Source organism: Saccostrea cucullata, unplaced genomic scaffold, assembly GCF_032062105.1.
Source record: "Saccostrea cucullata isolate Sc308-1 unplaced genomic scaffold, CSIRO_AGI_Scuc_v1 ctg5085, whole genome shotgun sequence".
Taxonomy (NCBI): Eukaryota; Metazoa; Mollusca; class Bivalvia; order Ostreida; family Ostreidae; genus Saccostrea; species Saccostrea cuccullata.
Window position 1 is genome coordinate 22,540 of NW_026930508.1, and position 19,231 is coordinate 41,770.

Sequence of the window (19,231 nt, forward strand, 5' to 3'; positions counted from 1 at the left end):
GCTTTTATCTCCTTGATTGTAAATACCAAACTATGCTTTCATAAGGACATTATTTTATACATCTTTTTACAGGTAGCATTTAATACATGTACAATGAAAAGAAAAATGAAATAACTCAATTTACAGACTTTCTTTCATAAATAAATTATGAAAACTAAATTTGGTTCAAATTTATGAAAACTAAATTTGGTTCAATATTTTCTTAAAACCTTTAAAATTTGGTATAAAAAGGGACACAAAATTAGTTTCATATATTCATAAATCTCTTAACTCTGAGTTTAAACCTCTTTGTATCAAACTATATAATTATGTATATTTTTAAATTGTTAAGAGTCAATTTTGCAGAGAATCCAAAAAAAACTTCCCTGCCATATCTGTTTTTGTACAAAATGAGTTTGACTGTATCTTCTACAGTGACACCTTTTATGCTTTAAATATTAGAAACATTTGTCCACAAACTGGACACCTTTATCAAACTTTAGGGACCAAGACTATTCTTGGGACAAATTAAGTGACTACAATGGCAAGCATATTGCAAGAAAAATATCAAATATTGAAAATATAACATTAAAAAAATGCCTCTGTTTTACATTAACTTTGAAAATCGGTAACAACCTCTAAAACAATAAGACAAACTAAAAGATATATAGCAGGTGGGAAAAAATATTGACATATAAACAATTCAATATAAATGTATATATAAACATGATAAACAAGAATAAATCAATAGAAACAATAAACTGATATAAGAAGTGATATAAAATCATATCAATGCCAATGTAAGTTGGGGTTCTTTTAAATAAAATGAATATCACATATGTAAACGTACACGTCATAAATAAACAGTTATTACAGGTATGTACATTATCTAACACATAAATCACTAAGCTGAGGACTCCTTAAGATTGTCAAAATAATCAGCCAACTGATCAAAAGTCAATCCCATAGCCTCATAATCCCACTTACTGTCAGGGACAGAGTTAGAAGACTGGCTGGCCGTGTCACTGTTACGATGACCATTACTGTTGGCATCTTCTGACAAAGGGTTAGCAGTGATACGAATGCTGCACTCAGATCCTTTGATTGTAGATACAAAGCTGTTACGATTACTGCTGTTGGCACTGTTTCCGCGGCTTGAAGAAGATCTGCTCTGACTGGAAGTAGAACGTAAATGGTTGGTATGGTTTCCATTGAAATCCTCTGCAGGCATCAGAGACTGCGAACACTCGGTCTTTACAGAGCTGCGTTCTAAGGTGGCTCTACCGATCCATACCCAGTCCTTAGCCTGGTAGACAGGTTCCTTGTGATTTCTCTTGTGGATTTTCCTCTTCTTTTTGTGTCTCACCATAAACACTATGCAGTTGATGAGAAACACAGAAATACCAACGCAGAATACAGCAATAAGTACATACATCCCAATCTCTAAGGGAGATAACTTAGATTTGTCGGGACTCTGTAAAGGTTCCTTTCTTGTTGGAGAGTTCACGTTAGACAAGTCCTGAATCTGTGGATTATTTTTGGCAAGGTCTTTTTCCAGTTCATTTAAAACCACAACAGTTTGTGAATTGGGATTTGTATTAGATACTTTCTTGCTCTTTTCATCATGATCTTTGTGACTGCCTTGATGTTTGACAAGTTTATCTAGATCTTTAGGTTTGCGTGGTGCGTAGAAATTGTCATACCTGTCACTGGCCCTGTTGTCCCCAAAGTGACCATCACTGATCAAACGGTCACTCTGAACCTGGTTAGCTTCGGAGAAATCAGCCTCTGTTATTACATATCCAGACGAAAGGGTTGGTATCTTTTTCTTGGGACAGCTTTCCCCTTGTTTTAAAGATACTTTGATGGATTCTGCTCTGCCCTCCGAAACAGCATATATTTTAATTTTAGACAGGTTACTGACAAAATTTCCAATAACTTTTATTAGGAAATGGTTTCTGTTTACCACTTCTAGATAGTAGTCAGTATCTGATACTTTATCCAATGGGAATCTTGTTCCATCACTGAATTCAATATGTATGTCCAATATTCCACTCTGAAAAAAAAAATTAATAATGAAAATAGCAACTTTTTATGGCTATCTCATTGAATATGAAGATGATAACTCAACAATATTTTCAAGGATATATTTGCCAGATATACTGACTGACAAAGAAAACCCCTTAACCTTGCTCTGATCAAAACATTTTGAAAAGGCTTGTATTTTTATCAGACAACCTACCTGCCACTGGGTTTGGAATTTGCTGTAGATGTGGCCTCTAGCTGACCAGGCCCCGGGGATCTCTTTTGAGGGATACACATCTAGAGTGATTCCTGTCACCAGGTTGACAATAAGTCTTTCTATCTCGACTTTGTCATTACCAACCCGAACAACTCGAGCTGCTAGTACTCTTCCATTGGCTGATGTTACCTTTTAAAAGATAAGTGACCAACTTAAACTACATCATTGCCACAAGTTTTTCATTGATCTTTCCATTTCCTCAACTTTGCTCATAAGTACTGGAATGTTTTCAGAACAAATCAATCTTTCCAAATGATCTTATATTTGCTAACAAGTTTTTCTAAAAATTATTCAATCGTATAATCTGCTTGAAATATCTTTTGAAATATTCACTTCACAAAAACTTTCTTTACTGAACCTTACCTGGATTTCAGTTAAGCCTGGACTCTGACCCTGAAGGACCTTATTCTCCAAGTTGACAATTCTTGGGTCAGCTACTCGTAACTGATTCTCCATCAGGTCTGTAATTTTCAGGGCAGCTTGTCTGTTGACAAAGTAATCATAGCCTGCTGGTGTAGCTATGTAGAACTTGGCGTACACATCAACCAAGGCCTGCTGAAGACGTAGCTGACAGCTCTTGCCATACTGTTTGTATTTCTTACTGAGGATGACACTGGGGTGAGTAAGCATCCCTAGATCTACAACTCGCTTCTGTCTTGATCTGATAAAATTCAAAATATTAATATCAAATGAAGCACCTGATATATAAAGCTTTGTTTGACTTCAGTCAATAAAACTTTTTAAATTTGCGAGGAGAGTAAAAAACCTAAACATAAAAACAAGTAAAAAGACAGTGACAAGAAACTCAACTGGAATGAGTGAAGTCCAAACAAAAGGAAAAGATTTGTAAAGAATTTTAATTCAAGTTTATGAAACACTTTCAGGTAAAGAACAACAATATAATGAACATTCAAAATAAGTATTTTTAGACTTGGAAATATTACCTCCTTTTGCTTCTGACTGAGCCAACTTTCCAGGAACGAATTCTGCTGAGTTTACTGTCAGAAACTTGAATATCTAGAGGGTTCATAGGAATCCAGACCTTAACATTGGTAAAGGCAGTGTGCTGGCCTGATTTGGTTATAATGGTTACATTGTGTGAGCCTCGACTTTCGGACCCATTGACATAGATGTACGAACAGTCCGGAGCCACCTAAAAGAAACAATTATTCCTTTAAAAATAAATATTTGCATTGAGAAGAAAATATTCCAAGTTTGAAAAAAATACTTGATAAAATCATCTACTTTTTTATTTATTGACGTTTTTAAGAAAACTATGGTGTTGATATCAGTAAATATAAATGAAAAGGTATTGCTGTACATAACAAACCTTTAACACATCAGTCTGCTTTGAGTGACAAGCAGCATGTCCCACTGCATTGAATAGGGAATCGGAGTCTCTCACTAGATACACATGTAGTGGATAGCTCTGTGTTTTACCCGTTAACATTGCAAAATTCAAAATTTCATCCACCTGGAAAAAAATTGTTGACAATTGTTCTTATTTCGGTATTAGAATAAAACACCTCAAACATTGCAAGATCAATATAAGTTTTCCAAAATATACAACAATCAAAATTTGTTTTCTAAACGTATTTTAAGAACCAGAAGTCTCTGTCGAGACTGAAGCTCTACTGGTTTGAACTTATAGCAAAGGAAGAGAAAAGTACTTAAGCAGTTGGAAATTGAAACTTTTCAACAGCAATAAATAGAATAATGATCCTTGATTAAGTCTCTTTATGTTCTTAGTGCAGTCTACTTGCATGCCACATTTATATTATAATCAGACTAAAATTGTATTTGGAGTAGCATTTTGAAAGAATTTCAAAGAAATGTCTATTTTTAGTAACCACGGCAACACCTTTCATCGAAATCAAAAACTGATATACAGAATTATGTATCTTATTGTAGTCTACTTGTGTGCCAAGTTATATTGAAATCAGACTAAAACTGTAGAAGGAGTAGCATTTTGAAAGAATTTCACAGAAATTTTTATTTTTAGTAACCACAGCAACACCAATCATCGAAATCAAAAACTGATACATAGAATTATGTATCTTATTGTAGTCTACTTGTGTGCCAAGTTATATTGAAATCAGACTAAAACTGTAGAAGGAGTAGCATTTTGAAAGAATTTCACAGAAATTTCTATTTTTGGTAACCACGGCAACACCGTTTATCATAATCAAAAACCGATTCACAGAATTGTGTATCTTAATGTAGTCTACTTGTGTGCCAAGTTATATTGAAATCAGACTAAAACTGTAGGAGGAGTAGCATTTTGAAAGAATTTCACAGAAATTTCTATTTTTAGTAACCACGGCAACACCGTTCATCGAAATCAAAAACCGATATACAGAATTATGTATCTTAGTGTAGTCTACTTGTGTGCCAAGTTATATTGAAATCAGACCAAAACTGTAGGAGGAGTAGCATTTTGAAAAATTGTTTACAGACAGACAGACAGACAGAGAGACGGACGGACGGCGGACGCATTACTATCGCATAAGCTCTTCTGGTCTCTGACCAGTAGAGCTAAAAATGTGCTTATGACAATACTTTTTCGGGTAAAAATATTACAGTGTCCTGTGTTTAAATGTATTTATTATACCTCTACTGATTTTTCACTATATCAAAAACATAGGTAATCAGAGATTACAGAGCTCACCTCAACGAATGTTGTCTTTAAGTAAGGCAAAGTCACACAATTAACCAACAAAAAGTATACATTCCAAAAATGAAAATATTTTTAAAAGCAATTTTGATCTGATACTTTGAAATAGACCTACATAAAAAATTTAAACTACTTCTTCTTCATGAAAATGTAATGAAAATCCAGCATCTGAAGCAAATTTGAGAGTTTTCATCTCTTGATGCAGCATTTGTGCAAGTTTGGTTTATACAATGTTATATAAGCCTTATAGTTTTTGGTAATAGACCTGCAACCATAACTTTTACCTTGTCTATTATCTGAAAAATGTATGTCCAATTCAGCATCCGAAGCAAGTCCATTAGTGTGCATCCTTAGATGTATCATCCATGCAAGTTTGCTCATTATAGGGCTCATAGTTTATTGGAAATGAAACATGCATCAAAACTAACATTTTCACTCATCCACAAAAAGTAGGTCAGATTCAGCATCCGAAGCAAGCCTGGAAGTATGCATCCTTAGATGTATCATCTATGCAAGATTGGTCATTAAAGAACTCATAGTTCCTTGGAAATGAAACCTGCACCAAAAACTTTTAACTATTCACTCAACCGGAAAATGTAGGTCAGATTCAGCATCCGAAGCAAGCCTGGTAGTGTGCATCCTTACATGTATCATCCATGCAAGTTTGGTCAAAATAGGGCTTAAAGTTACTTGCAAATGAAACCTGCACCAAAAACATTAACCCGTTCGCTCAACTGGAAAATGTAGGTCAGATTCAGCATCCGAAGCAAGCCCGGTAGTATGCATCCTTAGATGTATCATCCATGCAAGTTTGGTCAACATAGGGCTTATAGTTACTTTGAAATGAAACCTGCACCAAAAACTTTAACCTGTTCATTCAACTGGAAAATGTAGGTCAGATTCAGCATCCGAAGCAAGCCCGGTAGTATGCATCCTTAGATGTATCATCCATGCAAGTTTGGTCAACATAGGGCTTACAGTTACTTGGAAATGAAATCTGCACCAAAAACTTTAACCTGTTCACTCAACCGGAAAATGTAGGTCAGATTCAGCATCCTAAGCAAGCCCGGTAGTATGCATCCTTAGATGTATCATCCATGCAAGTTTGGTCAACATAGGGCTTATAGTTACTTGGAAATGAAACCTGCACCAAAAACTTTAACCTGTTCACTCTACCGGAAAATGTAGGTCAGATTCAGCATCCAAAGCAAGCCCGGTAGTATGCATCCTTAGATGTATCATCCATGCAAGTTTGGTCAACATAGGGCTTATAGTTACTTGGAAATGAAACCTACACCAAAAACTTTAACCTGTTCACTCAACCGGAAAATGTAGGTCAGATTCAGCATCCGAAGCAAGCCTGGTAGTGTGCATCCTTAGATGTATCATCCATGCAAGTTTGGTCAACATAGGGCTTAAAGTTACTTGGAAATGAAACCTGCACCAAAAACATTAACCTGTTCGCTCAACTGGAAAATGTAGGTCAGATTCAGCATCCGAAGCAAGCCCGGTAGTATGCATCCTTAGATGTATCATCCATGCAAGTTTGGTCAACATAGGGCTTATAGTTACTTGCAAATGAAACCTGCACCAAAAACTTTAACCTGTTCATTCAACTGGAAAATGTAGGTCAGATTCAGCATCCGAAGCAAGCCCGGTAGTATGCATCCTTAGATGTATCATCCATGCAAGTTTGGTCAACATAGGGCTTATAGTTACTTGGAAATGAAACCTGCACCAAAAACTTTAACCTGTTCACTCAACCGGAAAATGTAGGTCAGATTCAGCATCCGAAACAAGCCCGGTAGTATGCATCCTTAGATGTATCATCCATGCAAGTTTGGTCAACATAGGGCTTATAGTTACTTGGAAATGAAACCTGCACCAAAAACTTTAACCTGTTCACTCAACCGGAAAATGTAGGTCAGATTCAGCATCCGAAGCAAGCCCGGTAGTATGCATCCTTAGATGTATCATCCATGCAAGTTTGGTCAACATAGGGCTTATAGTTAATTGGAAATGAAACCTACACCAAAAACTTTAACCTGTTCACTCAACCGGAAAATGTAGGTCAGATTCAGCATCCGAAGCAAGCCCGGTAGTATGCATCCTTAGATGTATCATCCATGCAAGTTTGGTCAACATAGGGCTTATAGTTACTTGGAAATGAAACCCACACCAAAAACTGCACCAAAAATGTTAACCTGCTCCAAAAACATTAACGTGGTAATTCCTTTGCTGAAATTGCAGCATCTGAAACTTTGTCTGGTACAATAAAACACACTAAAACCATCTTCCATGCATGTCTAATCAATATAGGACACAGAAGTAATCAAAAAGAAAACTGCTCCAAAAAACTTAACCTTAACCTGGGACGCCGACGCCGAGGGTATCACATAAGCTCCCCCCCAACTTCGTTGAGGTGAGCTAATAAATCGATATATTTTCAGGGCTCTAGATTCTCTTAATCTGGGGCCGATATTCGGCCCCGTTCCCAATGCAAAACATAGGTAATCACAGATTACAGAGCTCACCTCAACGAATGTTGTCTTTAAGTAAGGCAAATTAAGTCACATAATTAACCAACAAAAAGTGTACATCCAAAAATGCAAAATTTATGCAATTTTGATAATTTGGAATAGACCTATATAAAAACTTAAAACTAGTTCTTCATCATGAAAATGTAATTAAAATCCAGCATCTGAAGCAAGATTGAGAGTTTTCATCCCTTGATGCATCATTTGTGCAATTTTGGTTTATATAAGCCTTATAGTTTCTTGGTGATAGACCTGCACCCATAACTTTTACGAGATCTATTACCTGGAAAATGTATGTCGAATTCAGCATCTGAAGCAAGTCCATTAGTGTGCATCCTAAGATGTATCATCCATGCAAGTCTGTTCAACATAGAGCTCAAAGTTACTTGGAAATGAATCCCTGTATAAAAAACTAACCTTTTCACTAATCCGGAAAATGTAGGTCAGATTCAGCTTCTGAAGCCAGCCTAGTAGAATGCACCCTTAGATGTACCATCCAAGCAAGTTTGGTCATTATAGGGCTCAAAGTTACTTGGAAATGAATCCTGCACCATAAACTTTAGCCTGTTTACTCATCCAGAAAATGTAGGTCAGATTCAGCATCTGAAGCAAGTCTGGTAGTATGCATCCAAAGATGTACCATCCAGGCAAGTTTAGCCATTATAGGGTTTATAGTACCTTGGAAATGAAACCTGCACCAAAAATTTTAACCTGTTCACTCAACCGGAAAATGTAGGTCAGATTTAGCATCCGAAGCAAGTCTTGTAATATGCATCCTAAGATGTACCATCCATGCAAGTTTGGTCATTATATGTCTCATAGTAACTTGGAAATAAAACCTGTACTAAAAACTTTAACCTGTTCACTCAACCGGAAAATGTAGGTCAGATTCAGCATCCGAAGCAAGACTGGTAGTATGCATCCTAAGATGTACCATCCATGCAAGTTTGGTCATTATATGTCTCATAGAAACTTGGAAATGAAACCTGCACCAAAAACTTTAACCTGTTCACTCAACCAGAAAATGTAGGTCAGATTCAGCATCTGAAGCAAGTCTGGTAGTATGCATCCAAAGATGTACCATCCAGGCAAGTTTAGCCATTATAGGGTTTATAGTACCTTGGAAATGAAACCTGCACCAAAAATTTTAACCTGTTCACTCAACCGGAAAATGTAGGTCAGATTTAGCATCCGAAGCAAGTCTTGTAATATGCATCCTAAGATGTACCATCCATGCAAGTTTGGTCATTATATGTCTCATAGTAACTTGGAAATAAAACCTGTACTAAAAACTTTAACCTGTTCACTCAACCGGAAAATGTAGGTCAGATTTAGCATCCGAAGCAAGTCTTGTAATATGCATCCTAAGATGTACCATCCATGCAAGTTTGGTCATTATATGTCTCATAGTAACTTGGAAATAAAACCTGTACTAAAAACTTTAACCTGTTCACTCAACCGGAAAATGTAGGTCAGATTCAGCATCCGAAGCAAGACTGGTAGTATGCATCCTAAGATGTACCATCCATGCAAGTTTGGTCATTATATGTCTCATAGAAACTTGGAAATGAAACCTGCACCAAAAACTTTAACCTGTTCACTCAACCAGAAAATGTAGGTCAGATTCAGCATCCGAAGCAAGTCTAGTAGAATGCATCCTAAGATGTACCATCCATGCAAGTTTGGTCATTATAGGGCTCATAGTATCTTCGAAATGAAACCTGCACCAAAAACTTTAACCTGTTCACTCAACCGGAAAAAGTAGGTCAGATTCAGCATCCGAAGCAAGTCTGGTAGTATGCATCCTAAGATGTACCATCCATGTAAGTTTTGTCAACACAGGGCTTATAGTTACTCGGAAATGAGACCTACACCAAAGACTGCACCAAAAATGTTAACCTGCACCAAAAACATTAACCTGGTCATTCCTTTGCTGAAATTGCAGCATCTGAAACTTTGACTGGTACAATGAAACACATTAGAAACATCTTCCATGCATGTCTAATCAATATAGGGCATAGAAGTACTTAAAAAGAAAACTGCTCCAAAAAACTTAACCTTAACCCGGGACGCCGACGCCGAGGGTATCACATAAGCTCCCCCCAACTTCGTTGAGGTGAGCTAAAAAGCTACCTTTTTTCCCAAAAGAAAGGTGTAAATTTCCCAATTTCCATAGCAAAATATTAATTAAAAAATAAAATTCCATGAAACTTGATTGCAAAATAAACCCAAAACAATTGTAAATGAAAGTGAAACAAACTAGTTCTATGTATGACTATTAATTACTTCGCGCCAAGTGCAGCCGTAAACTGGTTCGGGGAACCAGGTTAGTGTTATTACAGAAATGTATAACTATGATTGCAGAGTATCTTGTCATGAAAATCGACAAAAAACGTCATTTTCAGTTTTCAAAAATATAGACATTTCATTTAAACATTAGTAAGCTGCACCTAGAAACATGTCCAAGATTCAGCATGTTCAGTCTCGCGCTGCATTGGTAAGCAACGATGATCATCTAATCGAGGAAATTCGGGACTATGTGACAAGCGACTGTCACTCAGAAAGACATATAACCGTAATATCAACACTCAAAGATAGTTATGAAAAAGCTGATGTACTTTCATAAATTGCCTACGTAACCATGTTTGTTCTGTTTAACTGTTTATTCAATACTAGAGGTAAATTGATGACAAAATGCTAGAAAAGCAAAATTTGAGAATTTTTTTAATGAATGTTGGTCATCCAACTTTTCCCAAATGACGATAATTTTCCCAATTTGAATGGCCCTGGCCCCAGTCCCAAAAAGTGGTGTGAGAGCCCTGATTTTGCTGATTTCCTGAAAATCACCGTGAATAAACCAATTACCTGCAAAACAGACTGATTCCCTGCAAAAAAAGTACGTTTTTTTGATGAACTGATACACACCTATTCGGAACACTCAGCATTTTCTTTCAACTTACGACAAACTTAGAAATGTTCCGAATAAACTTATGAATATTCATTAATGAATCGAAATGCATCGCGAGTCAACTGGTCCCATATCAATCAGAAAGAACCAGTTTACTGGTAGCAAATGACAACAGAAATGGCGATCTCAAGATTTGCGTAATGTTACTTTCCATTTTACTAGGTAAAAACTCGGACAATGAACTGATTTATTGATAAAATGGAATTCTATTCATGTCTGTATTCTGTTTTGTTGTTATTTTTTTTTTATTTCTGTTGGAATTAAACATTGTTACAGAATACAGTATTGAATATAACTTTTTCAAATGTCTTGTTTGTATCGGTATAATAAAACAGTTAAAGTATATCACTGAGGGAGTCAGCAAGATTCCAGTTCCCCTCGAGAAAGCCTATTTCCCTCAGCGCAAGCGCCTCGGGAAATAGACTTACTCTTGGGGAACTGGAATCTTGCTGACTCCCTCAGTGATATACTTTAACTGTATAATGATTACTGTAACAAAATATAGGCCATAAAATGAAGAATTTACTCATCTTCAGTATAGATTAGTTTTATTAACATTTGAGTGTACCTTTAGAACAGTGACCAGCCTTGCATTCTCTTTGTCCCTGAGGTTAATCTTTGATATCACTTGGCTCTCTGAGGGAAGGTACCTCTCTCCTCTACTATCTTTCTCATATTTGATGCTCCAAACCACCCTTCCCGCCTCTATATTCCTAACTGACGGCTCCACTTGTAACCTCCAAGCAAACACATCCTGAACTCTGTAAAAAAAAACTATAATCATGAATAATAAATTCAGTAAAAAATTATCTTTTTGGGGGAGGTTGCAGAAGGCACAACTGTGCTTTTTTTCTATAATTGGTGGCAAGAACTTAAGGGTGAACGTTGGTCAACTGCATTAGCAACTAAATATTGATGAATTTGTGTTCTGGACAATTCACAACATTTGCAGAAGTGCTTGAAATCAGAAAACTGTAGGATGAGTAGTGTTTTGAAAGTGTTTCACAGAAATTTCTATTCATAGCAACTATTGCATTATTGCATCACCTATCATCAAAATGGAAATATGTTAAGTAAAATTATGTTTTTTGGTGTAATCTTCTCATATGCCAAGTAATATTGAAATCAGACCAAAACTGTAGGGAGTAGCTTACTGAATTTGAAATGCATATTTTAAGTAACTTTGGCAACATCACTCATCAAAATCAAAAATAAGTAATTATTTTTATCTTAGTATTATCTACCTGTGTGCCAAGATACATTCAAATCAGACCATATGACAACTGTAGGAGGAGTAGCATTCTAAATGTGTTTTATTGAATTGTCTATATTTTTAGTAACTTTGACAATACCATTCAAGCATACATGTTAACCTATTGTGATGAAAAATAGGGAGAATCAGACCTCAAAAGCGGTAGCATTGCGCGCGCGTTGTTTTACGCTTGGATCATCGATATATTTCATGTAATATACATGAATGTGTAGCCTTAAATGAAACCTACAATAATTAATCTTAAATATCAACTGCACTTTAAAGAAGAAGACAGAAACACCTTAAGTTTGACATAAATTGTACAAATTCAAATATTTTTCATGCTCATCATTTTGCTTGGATTGGCTGTTTAACTTAGCCTTTTGAAGAGTGATCTTTGCTGATATATCCTAGAAGCAATAATTCTGAATGTTCAATCAGTTGTTAAACAAAACAAATGATGACATGGTTTAAACTAGATCTAAAACAAGTTCCTATCTTTCGTTATATAAATCAGATTTCCCGCGATGATCGAAAACGAAAGTAGAGATGTGCCACATGGCTTGGTCAATCGAGTGATTTCTATTGACTTTATTGATAACATTGTGAGCTCCTGTGCTTTTGTAGACGATGTCAAATGTTTTCATCTAAGTCTTAAAAGCTGTATCTCCTTTTTTATGGCAGTGATGTTGACTAAATTTATCGTAACCAATGTAATCACTGGTAATCTTGTGCTGTTGTTGTTGTCAAATTCGTGCTTGAAATCTATGTACACATTGATACTAAAAAAGCGTTTGTGTGCTTCCAAGTCAAATCACGCGAGATCTAACGAGATTTTATGAAAGTGGCTTCAAAAATGGATACCCAAGCGAACCAAAAATACTTTAGACGCAACTTTGTAGAAAAGCGGTAGATTTCTTAATTGAATCGGTAGGCGGGAGATGGAGTGAAAAAGCGGTAGATTCCCACCTAAATCGGTAGAGTTAACATGTATGATTCAACAAAATAAAAAAAAAATAATCATGGAATTATGTATCTTAGTGAAATCTACTTCTGTGCCAAGTTATACATATTATGTATTAAAATCAGACCAAAACTGTAGGAGAAGTATGGTTTTTAAAAATTGTAGGATATCCACTCAGAGATACTGGTACTTCATTTGGGAATACATGTATACTTCAACATGTTCAATGTTTGAAACTTCTTGTATTTCTTAATATATTATGTTTTCTTACACATTAGAAACTCTATAGTTCAGTGGATCTTTGAGATAAGCTGTTACAGTGGCTGCCTTTTCATTTTCATCTATGTCCACATGAACTTGCCATGGACTATTCTGATCTGCCTCTGCTCCAATAATCATTAGTCCCTGTCTCACTCGAGCACTGCATAATAAAATTTAACAGATCATTAAATTATTGAATGACACCTTCCAATATTGACAATGAAACCTCTATGGAATTCAATGTCATTTACCTATCCTTTCAATTATACAATATTGCAATTTCCGTATGTATTCGCAAGAGTAGAAATAGAATCCAAATTTACCTGCATGTATCCAGCTAACATACAGCATAAAACAACATGTACAGAATGATTTTTTTATACTTAATAATTTTACAACAAATGTCTGAAAGTGTATTTTACCTCATTACAAGATTTCTCATGTCAGACCCTGCATCAAATTTCACTGGGACTTCAAAAACTGTGCCTGGATCAAATGCATTGGTTGGAACATCAATCAATATATCCTCCTCTCTCTCCCTGTAAAAACCTTTCACATCTTTAGACAACACAATGTCTGCTAGAAACCGCCTACTGCTTATGACAGGTTTCTCAAACAACCTTCCTGGCACGATAGAGTTTGATGCACTGGCACACTCCTGGTTTTCTCCCTTCTGAGAAAATGCATAGTACACTTGCACTGTAGAGTTTTCATGCCACCATGATGTGGGAAACATAATACCATTGACACAAGCACTGTCCCCTGTTCCGAGAACACAGATGGAGGACAGTTCCTCCTTGTCATGTTGGACAAACACGTGGCCACAGAGCCCATCAACAGCCAGCTTAGAGGGATCTGTTTCTTTGGCGGGGCGGTCCCACTTCCTGCTGTTTATGTGAGGACTGGCATAAATCAGAACTTGAAGTCGGGGATATTTTGGAGAAAGGCTGTTTGTGACCACTTTTGCTGAAACATCCATCCCAAACACAGTGCCATGATGTATCGGTTTGTCCACATGGTCAAGGTTTGGGTAGATGCTGGATATATCCTGAGGAATCACTTGCTCCTTTTCATAAGGACCACTCCTTACTCCTAACACATAACCCTCAGAGGGCCTCGTGACTACAAAATCCTCCTTCCGAGTCAAAGGATCCCACGACTGTTTTTTATGATATATTGGTTTCAAGAAATATCCATCATTTGGATCACTGAAGTAAATTTCTAAACCTAAGGAAAGTCCTGAAAATAAACAGAAGATGTATTCAAATCTCTAGATCTTGTTCAAGAACATTCAATAAGTTCTTTATTTATACCATGACCTGTCTGTATTCATATCTGGCAGACTGGCACAGGCATAAAAAAATTAAACTTATAGCCTGAAAATCTCAGCTATCTCATAGCTATGCAAGTATTTTAACCAATGTATCCAAATATGATGACCCCCCCCCCCTCCCCCTTTGTTTTCATGGAATATATCCTTAATTATAATTAAGAATGAAAACATCTACATACATCTTCAAAGTATTTTTCTGCATGTCAGTATTTGCTGAAATTTTCAGTTTTATCAGAATTATAAAATAAAATTATGCATTAAAGAATTCAATTGATTTCTTTTCCCAACAAGTCTATACTCTTCATATCAATGAACTAACAAAAACATGGAATTTTTAATAAATTTCAAACATGCAAATTGTCATTTTAAATCTTTAAAATATCAGTATATTAATAATGATATTTCTTTTGAAGTAAATAATCAATGTTAAACTTTATTACTGAACTTTTCTCAAAGATAACAATTTTTTCATTCACTGCACAGTTGTTTTTTTTTGGGGGGGGGGGGGGGGGGGAATTCATTATTTGTTATTTGGGGAAAATAATGTTAAACTTTGGCAAATATTGAAATATTGATTACAGTTATTCATTAAAAGGCATTCTCTTTATACAAATTTAATCAAGTATATAACTTTTTATATGTATGATATTAATGGTCTTAATCATGTTAACGATATTGAATGAGTTATTAATAGGAGGAGGGTTGAGGTTTTCTTGCAATTTTTACAGCACATAAGTAACTTGAAACTGCAGTGGGAAATCAGGAAATTATCTTGGTATAATCGATGAATTATACATACAGGGTAATAGCCAGAAATGTAAATGAAATGTAAATACTTCTAATAGATCAATATATCATTTTCTTCTTCAGAAAACAAGTTTTGTGCTACTGCATTTTCTCCTCATTACAAAAGTAAACAGTGTGCCTTTTAAAATTGTTTTTGATACTGAATGAAATCAGTAGTTAAAGGGAAATTACACATGCTGACCGATTGATCAATGCTTGAAGTTGGAAAAGCGGAAAAAAGTTATACATCAAAATATTGATCAATACCAACTTCTATATAAAATACTAGGTTATCCATTTCAAAGTACCGGCTTGTAGAAAGAATTTACAAAACCCTAAATAAAGAGCTTTGAAGTTTCTATTTGGCTATCAAATAAACACTACAGGCATGCGACTGTAATACATTCTGCTTCAATACCCTCCCAGGTGACTTGCATTTTCTTTACATACTGTGTGATGTAAAAAGTGAAATATCACCCACTCTAGGGCCCTGTCAACTAATGTTTAATTTAAATTTCTAAATTCTAATTGGTGCATTAGGTAATGATGATCTGCAATAAGATGAACTACATTGAGAAGAACATGAACTGATATAAGATCCGCCAACAACACTGCAAAACCTTGTATACATCAATGTATGTAAAAAGATCAAAGGGATTTTATATGTCCTGTCTTTTAGAATGCGATAAATCTGATCTCCAACTAGTCCAAGCAATAAATAATGTGACAAGATGAAAAATTTTACATGTAAATGTGTATTTGATGACGATTTTAGATGTAAATTAACATTTATTTTGATAAATAAGATCTTACCAGAACACAACACATATATTACAGAGATGTGAATGTAAATCCAAGCCATTATCTTCCCAAGGCATAGAATTTTCGCCCTACATCAGTTCATACAACAACGGAATATTCCATATTTCCGAAGCGGATCCCCCATTTTTTAGCCTGTTGCTTTCGCAGTCTGCCAAAAAGTATCCATCATTTTGGTGCCTATTCCTCCATTTTCACTGAAATTACCTTCTATAGAAAAGTAGTTCGTGTAATAATAAAGTTCTGTAAAGCTGTTTTTCAAAAAGTACTCATAATAGAACGATAAGATTAGTAAAACGTATTTTGATTCACATAAAATTACCTAAATTTTTATTTTCATTAGATGTAATCATCAAGTAACATGCACTATATTATCTCTTTTGATATTCTTCCGCCATTAATAAATATTTTACTCAATGCCAGGGGAGGATCTAAACATTTTTATCAAGCGAAAAATATTTATGACAGTTATTTTACGAACAATAAAAGGAAATGGGTGGTGCGTATCTTCAAGCTAATATCAAGAATTTTCCGGAAATAAAAAAAAATAGAGTTAGTCATTATTGCTTTCATCCTATTGAAATTCTATGTTTAGCATGGTTTAGATCCGCTCGCACTACTCCACTGGTATAGCGAGTGTGCGGGTGGATCTTACATCTAATTTAATCAGATTGTCATTGCTTACTCTGAAAACTATTTAGAATAATCTAACTATTTTCAGGACAGGCCCTCACTACCGGGTCCGTAGGATCATTTTACACAGTTGTTTTAACGATGAACGCATTCTGTAACTCTAAACGCCAAATAAAGATAACCAAATTTTTCGAACAGCTACATGGAGGTTGAAATAAAACAATATTGATATACAATATGACTAAAATCTGATCCTTTGAACAAAGGATCATATTTTAATCAGACTGTATTGGTCTGTTATTAAATGCTGATTTTAAAATCTGTTCTGAGAAAAGAGTCTTCTAGTAGGCTAGATGACATGAGCTATAATTATTATGTAGTATGGAAAGGAGGAATGAGTAAACATACATTGAAAATTCATAAATACATATATATTGAAAACATATGGCTGGACCGGGAATCGAACCCGGGACCTCTGTATTTCTAGTCAGGTGCTCTAACCACTGAGCTATCCAGGCCGATGTCCTCAGTCCAGCCTAATTTCCTACATTCCCCCTTCCTTAAATAGTCTTCGACCCCGAAGACACAACTCAAGTTCACCTTGTCAGGACTTAACATTAGTAATTATACATTGCCTGAACAAGGTAGGCCACGGCACCATCTGTAGTATGGAAAGGAGGAATGAGTAAACATACATTGAAAATTCATAAATACATATATATTGAAAACATATGGCTGGACCGGGAATCGAACCCGGGACCCCTGTATTTCTAGTCAGGTGCTCTAACCACTGAGCTATCCAGGCCGATGTCCTCAGTCCAGCCTAATTTCCTACAATTAATTATGTACATGGAATGTATGGTACTGCTTTTTTGGAAAAGTAATGTTGACCGAAATTTCTTCATTCTGTGGAATATATCCAGGGACGTAGCAACAGGGGTGGGGGGCCCCCTCTTTTTTCCCAGCATTACCTTTACTGTTGAAAATGTTCATTGAAAGGTTGGTTGCCCCCTCCCCCCCCCCCACTTCTTACCACAGTATAGTGATATGAAGAAAATGTAGTATTGTATGCAAAAAAATTGGAAGTAAAAAAGAAGTTGGCCTCCCCCCCCCCCCCACTTTTTTCCCAACATTACCTTTACTATTGAAAATGTTCATTGAAAGGTTGGTCCCCCCCCCATTTCTTACCACAGTATAGTGATATGAAGGAAATGTAGTATTGTATGCAAAAAAAATTGGAAGTAAAAAAGAAGTTGGCCTCGCAAAAAGTTGGCCTGCCCCCCTTTTTTTTCCCAAAATTAAATTTTCTTTTTAAAATTTGGCAACTACCCCCCCCCCCCCCCCACCACACACACACACACACGAAATAGGATTTTGGAGTTTGAGCAGTCTCCCTGTTTGTTTTTTTTTTTGCTTGTCAACTTAAACAGGTCAGTAAAATAATTTTTTTTGGTTCCCCCCCCCCCACTTTCAAAAACGATGCTACGTGTCACTGATATTTGCACTTTCTTTACAGTTTTTAAGAATTCGATATTTTAACGGTACAATTTTCTGTTGAAAGGCCAAAGGGGGGTGTTATCAAGGGACTGATCATTGTTTACTTTTAAAATAATTTCAAATAAGCATTTTTCATTAAAAATACGTAACTAGTGTAAAATTTATACTGTCATAATAGAAAAAGGAACTCCCATCTTTTTTTTTAAGCATTATTTTTTATCGAAAATGAAATCTTTACGTACGCCAGGTGCCCGTATGTCATTTGAAAAATTGATCTGACAACTACAGTACTGTAGATGAACGGCAAGCTCTGACAAGATCCCAAACCAAACTGTATACATCAGTGGCATTTGCCCTTTCATTTGAGCTTACAACACCCTAGATCTAAGAGTCAAAATGGTAGGTTTAGAGTTAAAAAGAAACAAAAAGATATGGGTTTTAAAACGATGATGGAGAAAATACCGGTATAAATATTTCTATACATGTACAGTTGGCCCACTGGCATCTGTATCTGGAATGTACAGTACAAATGTGATCTTTTTACCGTCTAGTAAAGCCTTAAGGTTTTTAAGTCTCTTTTAAAGGTGACTGAAATACAGATACAGTTATATATAGGTATCTAATTTGCGATTCTTACACTTTGTCCAACATCGTGCAACATTTCCAAAGTCGTCTGCTACCTGAATCCGTGCACTTCTGAGACCGGAAATTAGTAAAGTAGATTAATTTTAGAAAAAATCAGAAACGAAAAACCGGTTTAATGGTTTTTCCACACCAAACATATTTATTCACTATCTAAATAAAAAATGGAACAAGTTAATTGATGCAAAGCATCAAATCGGCCGCTAACATATTTAAGATGTCAAAAAAAGTACTTTCACAATTCAAAGCATTCATGCAAGAAAAGAACAGGATATTCAAAGCTGAAACAGTGATCATTTTTATTTCAGGCCGTCTTCAAAGCAACATAAATAAATAAATATTTTTAAAAAATTGATAGAAATTTTAGCATCATGCCTAGCTGCTGTTCAACCGAATTCAATGAATAAAATATATTTTAAACTAGAAATTTTAGTGCATTTGCTCATCCAATGGATTTATCGATGTAAAAAAGTCTAAATATGCATGGGTGTCGGAAGCAAATAAAAAGTGGGGTGAGGGTGGGGGTGAGCTAATTAAAAGGGGGGGGGGGGCTAACCAACAAAAAATTGTAAAGCCCATTTTCA

The 19,231-nt window shown here is 35.6% G+C and overlaps 1 protein-coding gene and 1 non-coding gene across 2 annotated transcripts; both read right to left on the bottom strand.

The window, feature by feature from the left end:
• Positions 1 to 326: 326 nt before the first annotated feature.
• On the bottom strand, positions 327 to 16,093 carry LOC134228848 (transmembrane protein 132D-like). Its single transcript, XM_062710543.1, has 9 exons — positions 15,870 to 16,093; positions 13,360 to 14,176; positions 12,948 to 13,097; positions 11,029 to 11,221; positions 3,612 to 3,755; positions 3,226 to 3,434; positions 2,645 to 2,942; positions 2,222 to 2,410; positions 327 to 2,035 (listed from the first exon to the last, which is right to left on the bottom strand). The coding sequence occupies exons 1-9, from the start codon at positions 15,916 to 15,918 to the stop codon at positions 884 to 886; spliced, it is 3,201 nt and encodes a 1,066-aa protein (XP_062566527.1). The 5' UTR covers positions 15,919 to 16,093; the 3' UTR covers positions 327 to 883.
• A 1,147-nt stretch (positions 16,094 to 17,240) lies between these two features.
• Trnas-aga (transfer RNA serine (anticodon AGA)) lies at positions 17,241 to 17,314 on the bottom strand. The gene has a single exon. It is a non-coding gene; the product is annotated as a tRNA-Ser (tRNA).
• Between the last annotated feature and the right edge of the window lie 1,917 nt (positions 17,315 to 19,231).